Source organism: Apis florea, unplaced genomic scaffold (genome assembly GCF_048593485.1).
Source record: "Apis florea isolate Af1SG1 unplaced genomic scaffold, ASM4859348v1 contig_3203_pilon, whole genome shotgun sequence".
In the NCBI taxonomy this organism is placed as follows: domain Eukaryota; kingdom Metazoa; phylum Arthropoda; class Insecta; order Hymenoptera; family Apidae; genus Apis; species Apis florea.
Genome location: NW_028256723.1, coordinates 2132697 through 2158951, shown reverse-complemented (window position 1 = coordinate 2158951; position 26255 = coordinate 2132697). Strand labels below are relative to the sequence as shown.

At 35.7% G+C, this 26255-nt stretch overlaps 1 protein-coding gene across 3 annotated transcripts in view; it reads right to left on the bottom strand.

Annotated features, from left to right (window-relative positions):
- The window catches only part of LOC100863256 (rugose), a 410744-nt gene that overhangs the window by 130222 nt on the left and 254267 nt on the right, over window positions 1-26255 (bottom strand). For all 3 annotated transcript variants that reach the window (XM_086910780.1, XM_086910781.1, XM_086910779.1), the window contains exon 2: window positions 9147-9251. In XM_086910780.1, coding sequence (XP_086766906.1) covers window positions 9147-9251 — 105 coding nt within the window. The remainder of the gene's footprint in view (window positions 1-9146; window positions 9252-26255) is intronic.

Genomic DNA, 26255 nt, shown 5'->3' with positions numbered 1-26255 from the left:
TCCTTTGCTTCCGGTGAGAGGCGGCAAATCTTGTTGACTAAGACCATCCATGTTTCATCATGTTTCTGAGACGAGCATAGTAAAGTTGAGTCATTAAACTTGACCCGATATTTCGCAGCCGAGGTTGCGCTTTCAGCTTCACTTATGCAGCACAACACTATAATGCGCCATGTACATGCTTGTTTATATTCCGTATTATACGCACGAATAACGTTGACGATGCGTGGCATTAATACTAGGTCGCGTGAAATATTTTACGCTTGGCGTACATGAAAGATATTGGGTTGAGTACGCCTCGAACATCTGGTAAATCGTGTGATTAATGATTTTGTAACGAAGTCAAGCGAAGTTTCGTAGAACCTAAACGTTCGTTATCTTGGATGTTGGGTCATGGATTATTTGAGATTATTGTAATACTTGCGGTCTTGGAATATAGGGTGGTTTGCAGGGCCAAGAAATTCGAGGAATAGAAATTAAACGTGGAGCATAGATTTGTGATACACTTTCACAGAGAATATATTTAGAATTTATGAAATTAGGAAAATTTGATATTCATTAATAAATTACTTTAAGAGATTGCAAATAATTTCAAATTATATAACTTTAAGTTATATAAACTCAACGCGAACAAGTTAGATTGAAATGAACAAAAAAATTTAAGATAAGTGATTTTAAAGAGGTTGATGTGTGAGTAAATTTAGAAGAAAGCGATTAAATAGATCTTTGTGTCAAAATGATTAATCGATTCAAATCGTCCGTGGCCAACACGGACAACTTAAGATCAAAGATAGACTAGACGGGGAATAGGACAGCTTTGATTCAAAGGGATTGGAACAGATAATACGTGACACGAGCGAACACTAGTACAATTAACTCTAAATCAAACAGTATGTAGACATTACACCGAAGGAACACAAATAATGTGGGTGGGTGAGGAGGGCAAAGGTAGGATACTCAACCAACATCTCGAAATATTTGAAGGAATCGACCGGATCCTTGGATCTTGAGATGATGTATGCACGTTCCTGGATTCAGGTCATCCACATCGAATCCCTTCAGGTTCAGGAATGATCCTAAATTGACTTCCTTGGCACTGGAGCTCGCTGTATTAAATCCTTCGGGTTTAGAATGATGTATCGTGTACAAGATCGTTTGTACCTATTACGCGAAGTCCACAAGATTATCCAGGATATCGAGTTTTTTAAATTGATGGGGAATTGTTTCTCTCGTGTCCAGATATATTGAATCGAATGTAGAGTCGTTTATTCGAAACTGATAGTGATAAAATAAATTTTTTCTTTTAGAATGATCAACAACTATTATCAAGAAATCAATATTTCATTCGTTAAAATAATCATTTCCTTAATATTATTATTTCTTGGATACGTTATCAGATAATTCTTTAGAAGAATAAAAAAGATAATACGAATCACAACATTTTTCTTTGTCTTGTTCGAAATTAATATTCTATTCTTGATCAAACGCGATCAGCTTCTCGAAAATATTTATAAATTAATTTGACACGTCATATTAAAAAGAAAAAACGAAATATAGAAATTAATATTGGATTTTCCTTGGCAAAACTGATAAACTAAATTGTAGTTGCGTGTTTGCATCACCGTTAGTGACAATGCTCGACGAGTCAAACGATCGAAATGTGTCCGAACTCTCGTGCTATTAATTTCTCATCGGAGTAAATGAAATACGCGTTGCATTCGACAGAACGTAATTTACGGACTGGAATTAATGCGCCTCGCGAAAGCTAAGGTCCCACACCTTTGTTATTTAATCGCGCTACACCGTTTCCACGCTAATAGATTTCACCTTCGACGTTCCATTTCGGATCTGATCTATATTTGCATACGCGTGCACCACCGTGCATAACTCACGATGCGAGCGTTACACGTCCATTTTCTTTTCCGCGAGAATTCACTTTGGAATACACACAACACGCTCGATCGATATTGTTCCATTGCACCAATAATTACGTTGTTTCATTCGTTTGTCACGCAGTATAGAGTTGTTCGAGCATCGTATGAAATGACAATGCGTCTTGAATTTTTAATTTGATACGCGTTACGATACTTGTTGGTCGTGAAAATTGAAAATTGACGGTGAAAATGAATTTTGATGAGTGGAAATTGAAAAGAGAGCGAAGTTCGAGGTGAATATAATTTAATCAGAAATGTTTTTCGAAATGTGGCTAGAGAGAAGGAAAATTTCGTTACGTGTAGAGTAAACTTTCGTAATTGTTTGGGAACAAGGTACATTTAACGAGTGAAGAAACATTTTTATCGTTATGCAGAACGATGTGCATGCACGGTGTTGATTCTTATATTATTAAACTTATTTAGATTTATAAAAATTCGTCGAATAAAAAAATTTTATTTAAAATTACGAATTCCATCTCGTTTTTTCTTATATAAAGAAAATTTTATTATCATTGTTGTTCTTTTTTATCAAACAATATGCCACGTGTAGATGATAAAAATGGTTATAGATTTGGAGAAAATTTCATTTGTCCAATATTACTTTTATCGATTATTTACACGATCGTGTAATAATTCATCGGAAAATTTTATCGTGTAAAATCGTACGTACGCCGGTCATATTTATTTCGCTGTTTGTTCAAAGCGTTTGGAAATCGTCCAATTTCAACAAGCGTCGCAACATTGCAGATTTGTACAATGGCGGTACAGGCCACGTATGTATTTTGTTAGTCTAGTTCGAAATTCTGATAAATGGTTATTCGATGAACGTGGATACAATCTGTCTTTGTATTTCATCACTTTTTCCTCCTCTTCACTCTTTGTTAAAGCAACGTACTCTCGCAAGATGTTATTTTGTGTGAAACGAAAATTGAGAGGGGGTTGTGAATACGCGAAAGACGTATAATTTATTCAATAATTGTGCGCATTCATGAATATGTAAATCACAGAATAATACTGTAAACCACAAGAATGCAAATAATTTGGATAAACTCGAGGAAAATACACAATTAGCGATCTTCGTGCAAGGGACGAATATAATATTTTTTAGCTTTGGTATAAACGTTCTTCTTTTGTTTAAATTTTTTTAATTTAAATATATTTCGATAATTTTATCGTTAAAATCGGAAATTTAAACGTTTCGTTAATGGATTTTATAAAATTCAAGAAAAGCTTTTTGATAAGATCCCCTTCCACGATCAATTACGATCAATTTTCCCAAAATTTTCAATAAATCATAAGATCGGCAAGTTCGACACCATTTATCAAACGAATAACCAGTTAAGTCGGACAAATCGCGACAACGGGTAAAGAGCAATCGCGCGGAATGACCGGGAACCGAAGCACAAGGTACTACGACGAGCTACTACTGGCGCGAACTCGAAAAGTGATAAAAATCACTCTTTCTCCCCCGTTTTGTTTTCTAGCAACGATCGAGCGAGCGAATTTATACACCGATTCGACGATAAACTATTAAATCCATTCCAGACAATCGAATGTCAGAGTTTGTGCAATGTTAGCCGCCGTTTGTCCGAACAAATTTGACGTAGATCGTTGCACCCGGACAGATTTAACAAGTTCTCGAATGGCTCGCCAAGTCCATGAATAACACTCGCGAACAATCGGTCATGATTTAAGCTTTATAACTCGGATATCGTGGGATTACCGGTGATGCCGGCTTTCATAAATTTCAGCCTGAGTTATGGACGTAACAATCGTGGATCGAAAACACGGTTGCGCCGCCACTGTCGAAGTTTTCGAGTTGGATATAAATTTGGAATAATTTTGTAATAATGGGGCGACCAGGTGAATAAGGTCGTTTGGAATGATATGTTTCTTGTTTTAAATTAGTATGCAAATGTTTGAATTGGGAGAATTATCGTGCGATATTTATCAAAATATGAATTTAATCTGTGCCTCCGTTGATACGATACGATGTTAATAATGTAATACTTAATAATAATTTTGTTAATAATACAACAGGTAAATGGAATCGTGTTTGATTGATATTTAAATAAGTGATATATATTTTTTAGAGTAAAAAGAGTAGAGAAATACAACAATCGAAAAATATTCAAAAAGTTATACATTGATAAATATATTTATATACCGATATTTTTGATATTCTAAATATCCAAGCAATAGAAATTTACTTTAACATCTTACAATAATGCTGCCATAATATCATTCATAATACTATGGCCCATTAAAAACAGTTCATGTCGTTCCAGCCACGCCATAACCCGTGTCGTGGCACGCAAAATTTGCGTGTATCTGATACACACTTGTAAATTCGCTACAACTCGCCCCGTTTCGTGCCCCGGGCTCGCAAACACGTGTTACATTTATTCCTTAAAAGCGGAATATAGCGGGAGAAAGCGATAGCATAGTTTACCAGAGGCATATGCATGAGATAGGCGAGCGGTGTGCACGTTGCACCAGCGTGAATGACGTTTGCAAGCAGTTATCCAAATTTACATTTCATCGATACGACACCGGTAACTCGCTGTATCTGAAGTAGTTCCTCCGGAAATACGGTTAACCACGAGCTGTATCAATGTTGCCAGACATGATAATTAATTGAGATCGACTTATATAGAATAACGAGAATGACAATCCTCTGTGTTATCTCCCTGCAATTTTTTTCGTATATGAAGTATGATACTGAAGTTGATATTTGTGGAATATCGTTCCTTCCTTAGGATTGATATTATAGGTGGAAATTTGTTACGAATTTTTTTGTTATTTGGGTTTTTTTGCAAAATATGAAATTTGTTGTAATGCACGTGTGTATATTAAAAAAATCCTAAAATCGTTAGAACTGTATTATTTGACTTGGTGAATGATTAGAGCGTAGTTTAAGCTTGGAAAACATGTAAAATTTATTGAAAATTATGAATTGGAAAAAAAAAAGAATTTAAGTTTGAATGGAAAATTTGAATTTCAATTTAAAAATCTGAATTCGAATGGGAAAATTTAAATTTGAATCGAAAAATTTGAATTTAAACGAAAGAATATGAATGTCGAGTAAGGAATTTGAGAAATTGAAATAGAAAGTCTGTATTTTGGGAAATTTGAATTCGATTTAAAATTTTGAATTTCGATTTGAACTTGTACTTGAAAAATTCGAATGTTGGATTTGATTGAATTTTAATCGATTAAAATTATTCGAATACTTTATCTTAACAATAGAATAATTTTAAATTCGAATATTCTGTTGTTTTATGCATATAAACTAAATTCCAAATGTATGCAATTCGTTGTATCCAACATCGAAACGCATGTTTTGATACATGTATAACTAATGCAATTTAAACCAACCTTTAAAAACCTCGATATCAAAACTTCAGTGAGACCTTAACGCTATCCAACTAAGACCAGAAAATTTCCAATCCAATATATATATATTGTAACATCGTATAAAGAGGTAATGCATGTTAAAACTGGGATAAGTTTTGTAATACGAGTTGCATGCATTTACATCAATTCTGAGGTAGGCAATCACGTGATAACGGGCAGAGCGAATTCGATTGGAATTTTATCAGATTATGAAAAGATTCAATGCGATATTTCAATTGTTTATTTTTGTTGATTTTTTTTTCGGCTTCCACTGATATTTTCTTCTACTCTGAGAAGAATTTCTTCGAGCTCGAAGATGTCTCATCCATTTTAATTGCCTCTTTGAAAATATCGCCACGAGGCTAGCGCGAGGTAAATAACGAAGAAATATACTCGAGATTTAATTGTGTATTTCTCAATCGGGCCCGTATCTCTTTTCGAGGAACGTTCAACGTCTGTGTCTGAGGTAAAGAATGGTTGACCGTAAATTGGCACAAAGAGGCAAGGAAACTTCGAATAGAAATTATTGAAACGATTTATTCCTCTTCTTCCTCGATATTCGAGCTGCGCAAAGACTTATTGTTGCTTGTTTATTGTCAATTTATTCTTTATCTGGAAAGTTTAGCATTGATTTTGTTAAAGGGTTTCATCTTTCACTAGTTATTGTTGTTTGGTAGAAAAAGAGAGAAAGAAAATATTCCAAAAATATTCGTTTTATTTGTAAATCGTGCATTGGGAAAGAATTAAAAAAGATAAATAAACTTTCTATGGTTGTACTATATGTCAATATTAAAATTCGTCTAGTCATGTAATATGCTAATATTAAACCTCCTATCAAGTTCCTTTTGAAATTAATACCAATTTTCTCAGGATTTCATAGAGTTTGACGTTGAAAAAATTTTTGAAACTGATTTAAAATTTTTTCCTAAAATTTTTTACATATAAATTCAAAGAATTACAATTATATAAAGAAGAAGAACGTGTCTTGTTCAAAATTCAGCGAGAAATATTGAAATTTTCAATTATTTCCCATATTGCGTATTTTTCATAGAGGATCATTTACGAAAAATTAAAAATTTGCAAATTCACATTATCCTTAAATTATTTAAAAAAAAAGAGAGTATATTCTATTAAGATAATTATGCATTCCACAGTGTGCGATTTAGATTTCAATGAGTGGATAAGCTTTCTGCTTGTTCGTATATACGTGTTTCTCTTATTTTCTGCGTATACATATAAGATATATGTAGGAAGTAAGCATGTATGGTTGGGGACATCGACGTGGAAACTCCTTTAACCGTATTAACATTTCAGAGATGTGCTCGAACCGGATTCTGAGGACACCAGAAACCAATCTCCAACAGATTATATCAGCCACAGGCTATCCTATCAAGATGATACGGCAAATTCATATTGTGGCTTCGTATTAGCAAGCTATCATCTTTCTATTGACGCATTATTCGTAGCAACAAGTTAATAGAATGTTTTAGGATGTTTTTTAAAAATTAAAATAATCTATTAAAATTGAATTCTACTAGCATGTGATAATACCACGAATATTTTGTCTTTTGTCTTTTATTAATGTATTCTGAAGTTAATGACACACGGATGGATGAAATATACACGTTTAATAAAATTTAACGAATGAATGAATTATGCATTAAAATTAATGCGAAGTAAATAAAATAAGAAAAATGGATCGGCCATTAGAAACATGTATTCTATATAATACATTCAATTGTATTGTAAAATATCAATTAAACAAGTCTATCTGTCGTACATAAATTACACGGAAAGCGATTCTCTGATTATCGATTTATGTAGATTGAAATGCCAAATCGTGTCAAATGGTGTAAAAGCAAGTATTATTGCTCGTGCTAATGGGCGATATCGGTTGTTAGAAACGAAGTATAAAAATACGACGTTTCTTTTTTGGTTTAACTTCTATTCGAATTAAATCATCGAGTATAATGTATAATTTTAAAAATCCCATTGAGAAGTTTTCTGGAAAAATATCTGGAAGAATCTCTCTTTATAAATCATTTCTCGATAAGTGATCCTTAATTAATCTCGATATATCGAACATTTAATAATTCGAATTATTAAATTACTTCAATTATAATTATTTTAATATCCGTATCTTATTCACGCGTAGATTAATCAGAATATTTTTAATTCAACAATAATGATGTACCAATGATTACAAATTGTAGATAAAGATACACGGTCGTAGTCAATTATCAATTAGAGTCGCAATTAAGCAAATGCGATAAATCAGTTATGGCGAACAAATAATATATGCCCGTCATGATTGGATAAATACAATAGGGCCATTATGTTCGGATAAATAGAATAATACAGCCATGGCGTGACAAGAGTATAGTTGGCCGTCATGGCGAGGCGAGTAGAACGTGATCGTTATAATCGGGCAAGTAGTAGCACAATGCAATCGTGGTTAGCTTAGTAGAGTCAGGCAACTGGAGTAAGACAGCCATGACGAGACAAGTGGTATATGCCCGTCGGACAGGAAAAGAAGAATAGAACCGTTGTATTCAAATGTGTTTAGTGTAAAGCATGACGAGAGAAACATTATATTGGCCCGTCATGGTCAGGCAAGCAGCGTAGACATCAAACTAATCCTCTCTTTTTTAAATAAAAAAATTTCCATCTTGTGAAAGCTGAAATTTCCATCCCTTTATCCGAGAAAGCTCCTCGATGCTGAAATATTAGTACGAAATATATTCTGAGCTATAAATAATCATCGTAAACATTCCAAAAAAAAAAAAAAAAAAAAGCAAGAAATTCGTAATAATTAGAAAGAAAAATTTAACTTATATACAATTATTTCAAACGTTGGCTTAATTGCTCGTTTTTAAAACTCGCCCCCCTTCCCCCCCCCCCCCCCGTCTCGCGAGCAACGAAATTAGCCTCTATTGTGAACTTTGTCGAACAACATTTTCCACCGGCGTTTAACGCGAACACGCGATCAAAGGATGCTAGAAACGAGTGAACAAGCTTCTCATAACTTGTTCCGTGTACACAGTTTAAATTTCTATTTACTTTTACACGAAAACTTCCTGGCCGCGACGCGAACAACCCGTGCAAGTTTACCGGTCCGCCGAGGAAAGGGAAAATGGCTTTTTCTTTGTGAATTAAACTTTCTTGTCTTGTTGTATATCCTTTGCTTCCTTTACAAAAAACGAGTTCGAAGATCTCGTGATCGCGTTTCTCATGATTTCGAATTCGGATGAGAATCGCATTTCTTCCATCGTGTGTTGCGGATGATGATTGTTTTTCGCGTAGCAAATGTTTGTAGACAGATTTTGCACAGAGATAATTACACGCGAGAACTTGAATTCTTGATGTATTTTTGCGACGAAACAAACTTTCCAGATGAAACGACACAACAAAAACTTTCTAGATCAACGTCTCGTGTTGTTCGATTTTCAGATCGTAACAGATCGTAACGTGTATATTTCACTTCAAACGTCTACTCTTTCCTTCTTTAGTATTAATGCCTCGGTCAAACTTTATCCAAAATCAGTTGTAATGAATATGAATATGAATCTCAAATCACGTGAAATTAATTTGTTCGGTTCGAATATCGGTTGAATGTTGAGAACGAGAACTATGGAAGGCGAATAAAAGGTTACATTACCGTTAACCGGTCGAGCAAGAAATTAATTACGACTACGTTTAAACGTATTGATCGCAGTGATCGTGTTCTCCTTCGTAGAATCAAATTTGCGGCCTGATATAACACCCCAACCCCCTTGGATAATTAGTTTGATCAGGGCGGACGTAACACCCTTTGCTTACCTGGAGATTGGGCGGGCAATGATCGAGCAATTCCAGCATATGCCTGATGTTCTGTGCGTCCTGAATCACGAAGTTCAGTTCCATGTCGAATTCGCCGCCCACCAGCTGCAATCAGAAACGAATAAAGATCGTCATTAGATTGTGCAAAAAATTGTGCATTAGAAAGGGGGAAACGTTCAATTAGAAAGTCATTCCAGATGTTCTCATTTTTGATTTCTGTAATTCTTGCACGGGGAAAGAAATTGTACAAATACAAGGGGAACGGGATTTTTTTTTTTTTTTCTAAATCTTCGATCGAAAAGTTTCTCCAAGACGAAACGATGAAATATGGTATAAAAAATAAGTCGAACGACTTGTAATTTTGTAATATTACATATTTTTGTTATTTCCTCTTTTTCTTTCAATTATACAAGTGATTTATCTAATATTGGCAGCAGTCGCTGCTTATCTTTTGTAAAATGACTCAAAGTCGATATTTCCATTAATCTACATCGTCGATTTCATTTACAATTTCGAGCAATGTTCCACCAGTGTTTAAGCCAATTTCGTTTAAATCAATCTTACTTTCCCTCCCGTTCCATTTAAATTCATAACGAAAGAGTTAATGCTCGTCGAATCGAACTTGGTTTGTCGATATAATAGCATACATATACGTATACGTTTTCGATGGGGAAAGACCGATATATTTAACCGGACTCGCGCTGGCAATGAATTTCCGGTCGTGAAACATTCACGAGGCTGATGCAGCGAACAATTTATGAGTTTTCTCGTTCGATCAGGGGAAACGATGACTTATCGACACTGAAAGTTATGGAGTACAGTGAACTTGAGGGGAAATACTCGCGGCTCGGACCGATGGATTTAAAGCTATGCTAAAACTGAAATGATTGTATAAAAAAAAAAGAGAGATAGTCAGAGGTTTTTACATGATTTATGAATGAATGATGAGCACAAATTACTTTATCTTAAAAGTAGAATACATAGAATTAAAAATTAATACTAAATAAAGAATTGTAAAATTTATTAGATTTCTAATTGATATGAATTTGTAATTAAAGTATTACAAATTATAATATGAATTGTAAGAATAAATTTATTAGGAATTAGCAGAACAGTGAATCATTGCGATATCAGTAGAGATCAAGAGTTTCTGTAAAATTCCCGAGAATAGGAAATCATTGTTTATGAGCTTCACAAATTCACTGTAGGATTTTATTTATTAATATCGGTCTAACAGACCGAGAAATTGATCGGGCTGATCGTGGAGATGTAAATAGGATAATATTTAACATTATATATAAGTTAGTATTATTCCATGTTTAATGTTCTTAGCAATCTTCGAATTTTATTCCATATTAAATCATAAAAATGGATTGGATGCTCTACTCTGGTGGCAATAACAAATCTTTCCGATTTACTGGCTCTACATATATATTGGCTTTCTATTGGTATCTTCTTACACAGAGAGATGACTTACGTATATATTGAACTTGTCTCTCCACGAGAACGTAATTTCCGGTCAAGTATCTCTTTCTATCCTGCCTGATTTCTTCTATTTATATAAAAGATGGATTAGATGTTCATCGTGATCGTTCCTTAATAATTTTTGTAAAAATATTAACAGTAGAAGAGTTAATATTATTACAGTTCTAACAATTTTACAATATTTCTTAATACTCGATAAATTCCTTGATTCTCTCTCACCAATTTTCGAGATTGGAATAATTGACATTTCACGCAATGAAATTATTCACTTGTCGATGATCAACGAAGCAAATAAATATTTGCAATCCTTCGTTTCTTTTATTAACCCAATAATCTAACCTTTCGATATCAAATCCACCCACTATAAAATTCTTTATTGTCCGATATCAATATCCTCGAAAGTAACATTTCTTTTTATGAAACTGCCAAGCTGGTTCGCAAGAGACGAGCTCAATAAGGGGGGTTTAGACATTGACCCTCGTTCCGCCGATGATTCGTTTGAAATGCGAACGATGCTTATATTGCCACGCTGTTTTCTCTCTATTCCCAAGCAAGAGCCGTCACGTATTCGCCGTTCACGGTCACCCCATCCTCCACGAGAAAAATAAATTTCGTGGCAAGAAGCTAAGGGTTATCGTCACGAGAGAGAGAGAGAGAGAGATGGTGGAACGGGTTCGATGCCGTGGCCATCTTTTTACGGGCCATCCGCGTCGTTATCCGAAATTCCGAGTGCTCGTATCGGGGAGGTTGCTTGGTAGGGCGTTGAAAAATAGAAGGGTTGTCGGAAATATCGATCTCCAGCGTTTGCCAAAACGTTGGCGATTCGTGAAACGTTGGTGAAACGAGATTTTGCCAAGTATTCGACGGGGTGAAGTATGATTTCGCCGCGCGTTTTTTTCTTTTTTTTTTTTTCTATATCATAACGAAATATTTGCTTTTTATAAAAATCCGCGTAAGAAATAAACGAATTTCAAATTCTCATAAAATGTTATGAATTATTTAAAAGATTTTATTCATATCTATGATAACGAAACCGATTTTTACCTCCAAGCTCGAAATAACGCTTCGATCTCGAAGATTTGCAATATAATATTTTCTATGAGAAAAAGCTTCGAACAATTTTTTCTTTTCTCAATAAAAAAAAAGAAGGAAGAAAAAAATATCCAATGTGTAACAGCTTCGAGCAAATATTCGTCCTCCTAAAAATAAAGTTCCAACTTCCACCTCGAGTATCGTGGCCCGACACTCGATGGGTAACACATCCCATCAAATTGATTGCGCCAAAGCAAACAGACCTCCCCCCCTCCCGATCGATTGAATTGTTTTTCTACGCAAATACTCGCGAGCGAAATTTCCATAAACAACATTCGTCTACATACCGCAGCAAAGGATCGCTTGTCGGAATAACTAACTGTTTACTTTCCTCTGTTGAATTTTTCTCTGCAACAAAAATCGAAAGGGGAGAAAAAAAGGGAGAAAGAGCGAGAAGAAAGATTATGGGTGACTTACGATTTTCGACGACGGTCCCTCGTTTCGATGGTATAACAGGGCCGTTCGAGGCCGTTTGCGCGCGAATTCACCGAGAAATGGACGCCCAAACGGAGATAGAATGGGATTCGGTGAATTAGGGCCGGGCAACGGTGCAGACCGCTAATTGGACACCACCGGCTTTTACACCTTCTATGTTTCTGTCAGCCGAAAATGGCCAGCGAGCCCCACCGGGTACGTGCCAAATTTGCTTATTCGGCAAGGAAAATAGTGAAATATAATTCTATTAAGAGAATTCGGGGCTGCGTTTTCGAGAATCGATGTGACTCGTTGAAAGAAGTATCTTTTGTTTATATTTATACTTACAAAATTTTACATATCGTTTTACGTTCGGTTTCGCGATAAAACCGTTCCAAAATAAAATTCGTATCAAGTCTATTTATTTAAATTTTATTATATCTATTTTTACTCGTTATCTCGTGCATAAATTCTAAACGAATAATTCTTATCGACGATCCACCTTGAAACTTCTAATATTAGCTGCCTCGACTGCTATTGCTACGTTGTTTAGACGAAACAATTTCAATAATTTACTTAATAACTGGTCGTTATTGAAAGCCGATACTTAATCTCGAACGTTTGCACTTTATCGAGGTAGAATTTATTAAGCAATCCGTACCGATCCACCAAGTCGAATAAATTCTCTCTGTCAAGATCGATGATCGTTTATATTCGGCGGATATTTTCAGGCCGAGATTCACAGTTTTCACACGCGAGAGATCTTGATCGAGTTAACGCGAAAGCAGCTCCCTTGTTTGGGCACGGTTTCGAAAGGTTTTCGCTCAATTGCCACTCAAGAATGCATTACGTCGAGGGGATTCTTTCGCCCTGCCGCGTTGTAATCGCGATATAAAAACAATACCACCACCGATCGCGAAATCGTGTTTCAAACTGTCGACGATCCTCGACGAGCGCGTTGTTGAAGAATGGATATGATCCAATTCCGTACTTTCCCGTTTTTTGAAGCTTGGATTCCTGTATCGATCGAGTATTCGTGAATGATGCGTCACGTTAGATTGTTGTAACGTGATAGCGATTTTGTCGATCGTTTCATATTATGCGAAAGATTTTATATCAAAAGAAATCGATATTGAGTCGAATTAACAATCTTGCTATGCAACGTAACGCAAGAATTTTTAAGAAAATAATGCGAGAAATAATTGCAAGAAATTCGAAATTGAAAGAAATAAATTTAAAATTCGATTCTTCTTTGATGTATTTTTAATTCAATTTGAATTTAAAAATATTTGAATTTCTATTTCTCTCGAAATTCTCAATGAAACGTGTCACGAGAAAGAGAGATCGTCTCGTGTATCAAACGTAAAACGGTTTATACGCTTAATTTCTCAATAGGTCTTATTCGATCGAGATATCCGCGAGCAATTTTTTTCTGTGGCTCGAAAACCGCTTGACCTGGCCAAAGTAAATTCTCCTACAAGCCAGAGGTTATTTCGATGGAACATTTGCAAAGAGAATTTTAGTAGTCGAGCAGCCTGTTATCATCGTTCTTTCTTTTCTTCTTTTTCGTTTCCTTTCTCTTTCTCTTTCGCTCTCGATTTTTGCATTTTCTATACGACAAACTGCGCCAACTAGTTCGTTATTTATGTCAGATTCTTTTTTTCTATCTGTAAAAAAAAAAAAAAAAAAAAAAGAAAGAAGAAAAAAACTAATCTTTTTGTTTTCTTTTGCTTCTGTATCGATGTACGTTTCGAATTGTATCGTTTTAAAGAATGCTTTGAGAAAAAATTAAATTTAAATAAGATTATTATCCAAATATTTGTTGTAAGAGATTATTTTATTAGAATCTAAAATTTTTGTGTAAATTAGTTGAACAATTTTGATCATTTTATATAGAATGTTACTCTCTTTCGTTATATTATGAAAATATTGAGAATAAAAATAAACAAATGATTTACATCACAAATATATATATATATATATCGAATTAATTCATTCATTCAATCTCGTCATTTCAAAATTCTCCAATATCTGTACGTTAATTTATATTTTAATTAATATTAGATACGTAAATTAATTCAATGCCGTTTGAAAAAAAAAATTCACTTATAGATTACAGTAATATTGAATCAATCATCGCAAAGAATTTTAAATGCAAACGTATCGACAGAAGGGAATGTATCTGATCGACGCAAAGACGAAAGAATAGAAATTGACATTAAATCTAGTTTAAAGTACTTGGGATAAATAATTCACGATGATTTTAACACTGGCGTCTATTTACTTGCGTTAATCCCTAATCGTTCCTCGAATTGGCAGACAGCCACTAGCCAGTTGATGGGTGACCAATTTGATGAAACCCATGAGATGTCAGACCGGGATCAATCTTCATTCTCGAGAGCAATTAGTGCTCGTCGCGGTGCTAGGCCTCCACCGTGGCTACCAACTAGATTTTATTGGATTTCACGGTGTGTCTTGATAACTCATCATTTAATCAGCCAACATTCCGGCACACTTTGAATAATCGATTCGTTGTACATTGTAAATATAGAAATCGAATCGTACAAACGTGATAAAATGTCGCTTAGACGACAAGGAAAGAATAAAAGGAGAAAACTTTAATCAGAGTCGATAGTCAAGCTTAAAATATGTATAAGAAATATAGAAAAAAAAAAAATTATTTCTAATATTAAAATATCGAGTCGAGATGATTATCAAATTTTCCACATTTTCGAATATCTTTCCACGTTCTCATTACTTCGAGTGCATCGCGATTCGTTTCTTCGACGAAAGAATCCCCCTCTCGATACACCCCATATAAAAGCGCACCGTCACAAAAGCGCATACGAGCTGGCACATAAATTATCTATTAGATACGGTGCATTATGCACAGTGGAACAGCCGTGCCTTTTTTTCTGATGGAGGGAAGATGAAGATGAAGAGAAACGCGAGGGTAGCTCATTGGCCGCGGTGCCACGCAACCCTTGGCATCTCTTTTGCTCGTCTCCTTCTTTTCCCTAACCCACGTGTCCATCCCTCTCTCTCTCTCTCTCTCCGCCCGACATTCATATTTAAGCCGCGTTCCTCCTAATTAGGCCGCCATCTTGACAAGCTCTAAATTCACAAGCATTGTTCTGGCCGAGCCGAGTCATGCTTTCGCTGCCTCTGTCGACGAATGGCCGCTGAATATTCCCGCCTTTACCCGTTAATATCGAGCGAGAAAAACCACATTGTTCTCTTTTACCTGTCACGTTTCGCTCGACTAAAAGCTAGTGTTTCTGTTTTCAACGTTGTTTGTTGGAGAGGAGACCGAATTGCTGGAATTTCGGTAGGAATTTTGGAGGAAATTTCAAGAGAATCGATGTAATTTTTGTAGGATATTTTTTCCTTTTTTTTTTGGTGCGGGAAGTTAATTGGTTGGAAAATATTAAATTTTTACTTTGGAATAGGTAGAACGTAGAATATAGACATTCCGTTTTCGATGCATCGTTGAGTGAAAATTCGTGTGGATCTCGTGTTTGGAAATTTAAAAAGAATTCTGTAATTTTGCACGTTGCGGAGGAATTTTTTTTGTATGAAAAACTAATCGATTGGAATATCGAGAATTTTCATTTTGGAATAATTTTAAAAAAAATGTACATTTGACTGGAAAAGATAATTCAACTAACGTAAGATAATCTTGAATTTCAGTATTTCTTTTCTTCTCTTTTTTTCCTCTCTTTTTCCGTTTAACATAATTTCGAATGATATTTTTCATAACTCCCAGAGACGTTCATGAACTTGTTAAGCGATTGTTAAGCGGAATAGGTAATGAGATCTCGAAAGCATGGACACTTTAACCGTCTTTCTCGGTGTGTATCCACTAAGAGTTAACGACGTTGCGCAACGATGCTCCAGTGTGAATGCTTGTTAATGGTTTTCGTCGTTAAGCGCAGCCATGTCGAGGAAGAAAATGAAAATCATCCTATCGACGTTCTCCCAGACTGAAACTCCCAGCTGATGGAATATTTCAAAGAACCGTAATGTTTCTTTGCATCGCTCGTGATGAACTCGTCTATTTCAACGCGTAAAAACGAGAACATTAATCTGTCTCGATGTAACTTTCTTCTTTGTACAGCCTTCTTTTTTCCTTTTTAATTAGCCAACAACTGTTTCAAACAGAAATTAGTTCTTCGAGTATCGCGTATGGTGCATCGGCTTTACGTATCCATCGTATCATTCCACCTTCCAGGATCTACATCACCTTTATCATTATAAAATTAAGCATCGAATTTCTAAAAACGAAACGAATAAACGTAATTCGAATAATCACTCTGAAATCGATCCTCCGATCCACGCACGACGAACGAACACCAATAATCTCGATCCAGAGGAAGAAATCCCCTCGTCGAGATTGTAAAGAAAGCAGCGAGATCTTGACGTGCATGATTCTTCTTCTCGATCTTCGAACTTTTACCCCCGCAAAAGAGGCAGCGACCTCGTCCAAAAACGAGATCCACCACATTTCTCCCGTCTCGAGAACAACCGAGGAAAGAAATTACCAGCTGCCAAATTCGTATGCGTCGCGGCTCGTCGAGATATCGGGAGGGAGGGGAGATCTCCTCGAGAGCGGAATTGGACCGCGAGAGTCTGCCACGCAAGCGTTCCGCCGGCTTCCAACAACCGGAATAATAGTCGATGGCTGGCATCGGGATGCCGGCTGACGTCCTCGAGGCTGCATCAGGGAGTATGATCAGGACCGGCCGAGACTCGGTGTAAACTACGATTTGCATTCGGGAACAATGTTCGGCCCAATCCGGCTGCCCTGTGCTTCCACGTGTCGGGAAACGCGATCCCACGACCTCTCGTCCGTCCCCCCCTCGTATTTGCGAAACGCTCCAACTTATCCCCCCGGTGCTTGCTCACTGCACTCTCTCTCTCTCTCTCTCTCTGTATTATTGAACGATTCACGGAGGTTTGCAAATTGCGCGCCGGGTTATCATCCTCGAGGGGCGGCCGAGCTCCGTCTTTCCGGCGAACGAATAAATTTTGCTGGACAGTTTCGATTGCGAAATATGTGTTTATGTGTATCCTAGGATTGTTTATAGAAAGATTGATAGGAAGAGAATTTAATAAATTGTTGCTCCTTTTTTTTGAAGGGAAATGCGTTTACAATAAAGGTGATAATTTAATCGTTGAGTTTTATTGTTATTTTGTTGTCTTCGCGAGTAAAGAGAATATATAATTCTTTGAATTATTAAACGAGAAATTTGAAGTTTGATTTATTCGCATTATTGGATAACATTTGGCAATATTTAACCGTAAATTATAGTAGAATTTGTATTCTTTATATTCTTATTCATTTTTTAATTCACTTGGAAAAACAATAACAAGACGAGAAACAGGTTAAACTATTTAAAAAGAAATTTTTGATAAAGCAATGAATATTACTTCTAATATAATTTTCTACATTTCATTTTTTAATTCAAATTCACTAGTAAGACAAAATTAAGAAGGAAAGAAATGAAATGCTTTTAACAAAAATGCCCAAAAGTTTCTCATTTACGCGAGGAGGAGGATCCCAGTCATCGTGTATAATTTTCCAATTCGTTTCATTTTTCAAGCTGCAGAGAGAAAATTAACGAGAGACGAAATGAAATATTTAAAAAAGCTACAAAATATTTTATTCGCGTCATCTTAATAAACGAACGCTTTTTGAACAAAATATCCGAAAAATTGGTGATCCCTCCTTGCACGAGGAGCACAATGCCAGTCATTACGGTGAGTAATTGATAGGAAGGAAGAAGTGGCTGGCGTACGCAGACACCGTAATAAGGGCTTGTTAATGATAAAAGGGTCGGTAAGTGGTGCGTGTCTCTGACTTCGAAACTTGGACGAAATGCTACTACGTCATCCTCGAAATATTACTTTCTCTACCATTACTTCTACTTTACTTCCTCCCTCGCAACATCTTGCATTGCCACTCGTTCTCGCTCGAACGTAACTCTGGCTTAATTAATAAAGCTTCGGTGTCGTAGCGAGTTTCCTGATAGTCTTGTTGCTGTTTCCACGATAGAATCATTTTTTTTCTTTTTAGTTGCAAAAATTTCAAATCGTTCATAAAGAAACTCGTATTCTCTCGATCGATTTTTCTCTCGAAGCGAAATTCTGAAATTTCTGAGAGAAGAAATCGATCGATTCTGATGATGAAAACAGGCGCTGCTAAATCGCGTGGAAATTACTCTGGCGCCATTAAACCTGTCATTTTCACCACTTTTCTTTATCGTAACTTTATCGTCATCCGATCTTGAAACCTATATTTCACCTGGATAAAGATTTCCCATTTTTAAACCAAATCGATTGGAAATTTGTCTAATTAATTGAATAATTTTGTACACATTGCGAGTAATGGGTTAGATTGAAACTTTTTCCAACGTGATTCGTGTAAATATTTCTTAACGTTACACGTTGTTTTAAAATTAACAAGCTCCGGTCGATATCAGGTGGAAAAAAGAAAAAAGAAAACTAGAGACACAGCGGTTACTCCGTTTCGTGATGAGCTGTAAGCATCGGCGAACTCGAAACTGAGCTGTCAGCCTCTAATGGGCCGCAATTAATAGGCTTCGTGACGATCGACACCTAACTCTCGTTTCTCATTACTGGGTATCATATTCGCTCAATCTTTGCGTGATATTTATAAAAATTTTTTCAATTCTTTCTGCTGAAATTGTACAAGAGAAAAAGAGAGAAAAAAAGGAAATGCTTTATCTATCTGTTTGTCATTCCGTGCGGAATATTCTGTTTCGAGAAATAATTTCAAATACTCCGTTTTTGAATTGAAATTGGATGCGGAGAAATTGCTTGAATACACTCGAACTGAATAATCGATATACACGAATTTTCGTTACTTGGTCTCGATCGACAGGAGTCTATTATCTTTTTAAAAATAATGACAACGTAGAAATCGACGCGGATATTGGATAGGCAACGCTGAATGCATTAATATCATTCGATATATCCGCGATATTAATTCAAACTCGGATTTCACGGGAGAGACCGTTGTTTGCCAACTGATCCCTCTTTGGAATAACAAATGTACGAAAGATTGTTACTGTCATCGAACACGTGGGAACACGTCGCTTGTGAAAATACAATTGATTCGAATCGATCGTGGATGTTCTCATAGTTTCGAGACTCGATTTCGATTCGTTTCCCAAGAATTCTCGTTCTCTCGCTCGATTTGAGGAAAAAAGTGACTGATATTTTTTTTAAAATATTCTATAAAATTTTTGATAAATTTATAGTTCAACGATGATCATATTAAAGTATATCGATTTGTTATTGTTAGTTGTAAAATTTCTCAGCTCAAATGTTTCAATACAAATTTTGAGCAGAAGAGTTGAATGATTAGATCGGAGTGACAACACAAGTCAGCCTCCTCTGTACATCGTTTTGTTGAATCGCAGCTACATTCAAAAACGACGAATTTATACAATGGTGCACGCGAGTGGAGCGACGATAAATTCGTGACACAGCTAAATGACAATTTGTTAAATGGAATATATCGTGAAATGTAAACACTCGACCAATACCAACATGTGTTTCCGTAATTTGTCAACGAGCATCTCGATCATTTGTATAAATTATCTCGTAATGTGTTCAAAGTTTTATTCGTTTTAGCAGGGCTATACTAATGGAAGCAAATCAATCGCGATAATTGGAGAACAAATGGGGAAGTGTTTTTCGCTCTGTTTGCCAAAGACTTAGTCGACAATCGAGTCGATGAATAACTGACGAAAAATAATTAACGCGTGCCTTTTCTTTACTGAAACGATGGCTCATATTTCATTCCGCGTGGACATTTCGCGTCAACAGCCATTCGCAATTAGCGTGGCAACAGATGGCCAAAGAGCTTTTCGAACCCATTCGCGTGATGCTTTTAGTTAAAAGGTTCGATTCTTGTTGGAGAGAGGGGGAAAAAAAAAGAACAAAAAAAATTGTTTGAAATTCGGGGCGGAATTTTTGTTTTCAATTTGTCAAAGAATTGCAGAAGAATTTTCGATTTAGATATTGGAAATATGGGATGTTGGCGATATTAAAAATTTTATACTCTGCTTCATAATTTTAATTTTCAACATTTATTCAAACTTATCGTCTATGTTTTCCTGATTCATAAAATTACTTCATCAATTAATCCTATATTAAAAAACAACTCTTAACATTGTCTTTAAAATACACCCTCTTTCGTATTATAAATAGTAATTTCTTTATCGAGAAATCCTTATCAAGAAATTTTTATATTAAAAAAAAAAAAAAAACAGATAATTCGCACGAATTAAAATCGGCAAACAACAAGCAAACTTTAATTCCTCTCCATCAAGGTATAATGATATCTATGCTTTTTTTTGATCAAAAAGCGACCTAGTTGACGAATGTTCCACTGACCCGTGCAAACAGTATCCATCAGATACCACGTGGAATAACAACAAACGCGATGATCGAGCCTCTCCATCCCTTTGTGCCACGTTGCTTCCGTTTTTTTCGCGAGCAAGAGGGTCTCGTTAGCGGCGGGTATATAATAAAAAAAAAAAAAAAAAGAAAAAAACACGAGTCGCGCGAGCCACTGGCTTCTAATCGGGACGAGTGGGCTCGTGCTTCGAGTGTTTCATCTCGACGCAATGAAATCTAGTGGTTGTGGATCTGTAGGCACTGGCCAGCCGCAGAGGTTGTTCGCATTCGATCGTGTTTGTACCTCGGATTTGTACACGAGCTCGATAATTTTGAGAAAAAATTTTGCGCGTAATTACGTGTTATTTAAAGTGAATTGATAAAAGATTGTTTATAATTTTTTGCACGCAAAAGAGCGCGGAAAGTGAAGAGTTTATAAAAAAAAAAAAACAAGAAAAAGGATGAAAAATAAAGTCGTTTCGTTCGATGCTTCGTTTTCGAGGAAATCGAGTTTGAAAATTTGTCGAATACACGTGCACTCACAATGAATATCGGAGCAAACGGGTTCAGAGTGGCCTGTTGACAGAGTACCGATGACTTCTACTTCAAACTCGATTTTCCCGGAAACGGGATTTCAAAATTTTATTGTACATTTTTGACATATATTTCTATAGAATAATCTTTTGCCCAGTTACCTACGACCCCTATTCAATTGGCGGAGTTTGTCGCTGTATTCAAAGGATTTACGAACGATTTTCCCTTGTTCTCTTTTCCCTTCCAATCGTATTATTCGTTCCTTGATATTTTTTGAGACATGAAAATGAAAACAACAGCTGTTTTATCCAATTTTTCTTGTAAATTTATAAATTCTTCAAAAAATCAAATCGATAATCTTGATCGATAATCCGTAACTACAATATTTTCTTCAAAGAGCCAAGAGACACACGATGCTCAATCCATCGTCATCACCACGAATACCAAAATACCAAAGAAAAATAATTAAAGAAACCTTCCACCACTCAAATTCCACCAAAGATAAAGCCTCATCCCCTCTCAACCACGCCTCTTCCCTTTAATCATATTTCTCTCTGGGGATGACGAACTTCCCCCCCAAATAAAAAAAAAAAAAAAACCCGAAGAAAAACCGCGACGTGATCGATCGTCCTTCCAGCAACGCTCCTTTCTTTCCTCGCCGGTTAAAATACGCCGGTCGAGCGATTCGGGGGGATGTGGCGGAGCCACAAAGGAGCCCATTACAACGAAATGGGTCAATTAACCAGATTCGTATCCTGCCGAGTGAGTATCTCCGCGTGACACGAGGTGGAAAGAGGGAAAAGCACCGCGCCACTTGGCCCTGTCGAGATACCAGCGTGTAGAAGCAGCGTGGTCGGTGAAGAGATAGCGGAGGCGCGAACGAGACAGGACGAGGGGCGCCTGAACGTCACGAGGGCGCCCATCGTGCTTCACCCGCCACGAAGGTCGAGTGTGTGTACGACGGGGAGAAAGATAGGGCGAGAGAGGGGAAGCTCGGCTTAATTGGGGACGAGAGGAGGCTCGTAATTTCACGTCGCGACGCGAGGGCACCGGTGGCCAGGCGCCAGTAATTTGTAATCCGTATGCTCAGGCACCGACTACCGCCTCTCTGACAGATTGGGATCTGGATATTAACGGGGAGGGGGTCGTGCGTGGCGTTGCATAACCAACGTTTTTCGATTGCCATTCTTTGAGCCGCGGTTGTTGCTCTCTTTCTTCGGGATAACAGTAAGGTATTTTATAAATTTCTTGAAAGAGTTGGAATATCTATGGCGCGTTTGGTTTTTAATACGAGTGAAGAAAAGAACAATGAAAGAATTTCGAGATCACAGAAGGAGTATTCGAGGAGTAATCGATAGTCTTCGATTCGTGATTTATATTGTCTCGATTAATGAGTAATAATTATAAAAATAAGGAGTATTAGAAGAATTAATTTTTAGAGATTTTTCTTGGAAAACTTGGGATAAATCGTTTCAATGAATTCTAAAGATAAAAATTTGTCTATCTTCGATTGATTAAGAAAAATGGATTCGCGGTATTTTTTTAATCTAATCAATTATAAAAATGAGAAAAATAAAATTTTCGTTAAAAGTTTAGACAGTTTAAAAGAGATAACCGAGTTGACGATCTTTGACTCGTAGATGAGACAGACTTCTTGCTCTTTTCTTGCTGTTTAGAAGTGAAAATTTTCAATCAGATTTCCACTTGATTTTAACTAAAAACACGAGAATTTATTTTTGAAAATTAGTTCCATTTTTTAATCAATTGATAAACAATTATAAAAATGGGAAACGTGGAGAAAGGAAAATAATCTGATCATGAAATTGATATTAAACAACATATTAATTTTTTTTATCAGTCGTTTGAATATTTCATATAAAAATATCCATTCATTCATTCATAATTTTCATCCCGTAAAATTATAACTTAATATGAAAACAACTTTTAAATTAAAAACATGGTTTTATCATCTGTAAATTAATTTCATCGGTTCTTTATTTTGTTTAATTTACTCATATTTTTTTATATTCCAAATTACACGTCTATTTCTGAAAATAATAAAAATATCACGATGATGCTAACTTTTTATTTATGTAGCGTATGAATTTCATTTTATTCCAACTCATAAGTAACGTTAAAATTTATATTTTATCGGACTTTTATTCTTCGTTAAAACTTTTTTCTACAACATACCATATTAATAATAATAATAAAAAAAATTACCACGAATACGACACAAACATTTTACAACAATATTCCAAGAGAAAAAAAAATTAAAACTTCATCGTATCGAAACGAATCTTTCTTCGAATTCAAGAAACCTTTAAAATATTGAAATTACAAATTCATATCAATCCAACATCGACTCTCCATCTCGAAAGTAATTCCTTTGCAATTTCTTGCTTTCAAATTTCGTTATATTTGTTCCCTGTTGAAAATTCTCAAGTTATATTCTTTTCCGCACGAGTACACGCCAACAGCAAAAATAATTCGTGAATACATTGCGGATTATCGATAAAGATTTATTTCTGTTTACTCCTTCGTCATAACGGACGATGATTCATTTCTGGTGAAGATGCTTTGTATTTCTCGCGTGCGAGTAGAGTAGTAGTTCAGGGACCGATGTTATTAACATTTTTCGTTTCATTTAATATCGCCGGCGCTAATAACGTACGTAAAAATTCAGAAATTTGAGATGAAAAAGCTTGCTTTTCACGTGTATATTTTTATAATTACACAGTTTCACGCACGCGGTGACATTCAATCTTCTATAACGGAAGTTACGAAAAGCCATTCGAGGCGCAGAAGCGAACCATTGCACGACCTTTTTCTCCAGACTATTACTTCGGTGTTCTTTGAAGTTCTCGGGGTGAAAAGCGAATTATTTCCAAATTTATTTTTTACCTAATGAAAATTAATTAACGAGAAGTGTTGCGTATCTAAAAGGAAATTAAATATTCGACGAAGAGAGAGGAGATGTTACGTAAGCTTCCGAATATTTTTCCTTGTTTATTCCTTGAATATGAATGATTGAATATTTTTCTCTATTTGAATTTCCTGAAAGAAAAGTATTTCTCAAACTGTGCGAGGTCATATGAAATATGAGTTTGCATGCGAAATAAATTGATTGGAAAAGTCAGAATCAGACGGACAGGTAGCAAGTTAATACAGAGAAGTTTCTTGAAAAATGATCGATGTTTCGGGCTTGTATGATCACCAAGCAAGATTGATGTACCGGTTTACGTCTCTGTTTTAAGACGAATCACTATAACAGCTCATGATTTATCTATTTATCAAACTTTTCATTTTCATTTTCCTATTTCGTGGATACGTTATACGTGGAAGAAGCCGATTCGATATTTTGGAGCATATAATCATAACAAAATCTTTGAAAGTGTAGTTTTGTCACGATACAAAATATACTTCTTTTTAAGGCACAAATATTTCTATCATTCCACTATTCTTATTTGATTTTCATTTTTTAATTTCGTTCAATACATTCGCTATCATATATTGTCGACTTAACGTACGCATCGAATTATCATTACTTGCGAAAAGATGCTTCTCGACACGTTCATTCCTTGTATTGAAGTATCATTAATGGACAAGACATCACAGTTTCGACAGCTAATGTAATTTCAACATCAAACATCAGAGATTCATCATGATATAAATAATATAAATAATACGATTTTGATACAAAAAAAATTAATTATATAAAAGGATTGGCTATACATTATATATATAAAATTTCATACATTGTATATAATATCGATACGAATCATATAAACATCTTGAAACGCACGACCATCAATTCATAAACAATAAACAGGCAAGCTTCTTATCGCGAGGCACATTTCTACGCAATTCAGTAATCAATTTCCAGCACAACTATTCACAGTTTGCTTTTGAATTCAGGCCATATCGATTTACCCATTTATCCATGTCGTGTCGATGAAAATCTGTCGATCGCGATTCGATACGATCGATACTTTTAATTATCGCGTGTACCATGATGGCAAATACAAGGATACGCTAATTATAGTTTGAAAAAAATTTGGATCTTGTTTTCTATGAAGTCGATATATGGGCATTTGCCAGATGAGAAAAGAGATGAAAGAAGAATACGAACGATGTGTTTAATGTAAGATAATATTGATTTATCTTGTCGAGGATCGTTGAATGTTAAAAGATATATATGTATGTATTTAATTATTCGCGAGAATTGTTGTGTAAATATTCTGTATTAATTAAGAAAAGAAGAGAAAATACTGGATACAATGTGATTATATATTGTATTATGTTATTGGATATATTTCCCATTCTTTTCCTCTTGTGTTTTTATGTAAGTGACGTGAGATTTACGGAGCTTTTCACTCTCAGTTTACCGAGTGACTTCTGGTGTCGTTCCTTTTAGGACGTTGACCCGTCCATCCACGAGAAAGGATAACAGGATAGTAAACCTGTCTAAGCACTTTTACGATCCCCTCTTCATAAATCCAGATGACGAAACACGTTACACGGCCTCGAAATAAAAATATCTGCCCTCGTAAAGCAAATATCCAATTATTAAATCTTCCTCCCCGACTTTTATCTTTAGCTTCAAAAGCTTTTATTCAATTGTTACGAATATTACCAATACCGATTCGAGATATATAGAACCTCGAAATATCGTTGCAAAAATTTTCCAATGCGTATTACACTCCATCTATATATACCTAATCTTACCAAAACTTACGTCGAAGCTACCGTCTAATTCAATAATATCCTTCCAACACCTGAGCCAACGTCAGAAATTCTGGAATACCAAAGTATTAAAAAAATCCCCAAACATCATTTCCATATTATCGACAACCAATAATCTCGACGCCAGAGGCGGCACAAAAGTGCCCAGGCGCGACGACTATTAAAGATATTCGTTCCACACGCTCGATACAACAACCCCTGGCTTTCCATTTTTCCCCTTCTCGTGCAAAGAGGATAAAAAAAAACGATAGAGATAGAATCGAGCAGAGAGAAAGAGAAAGAGAGCATTGGAAGTACTTTTAGAAACCGATTCTAATTTTGATCCTTGTCTCAAATATACGAGTTGCGTAAGCGATAATAATACGTTTCTAGATGGTGGCCTCTCTTCCGGAAGAGTTCTCAGTTGGCTGG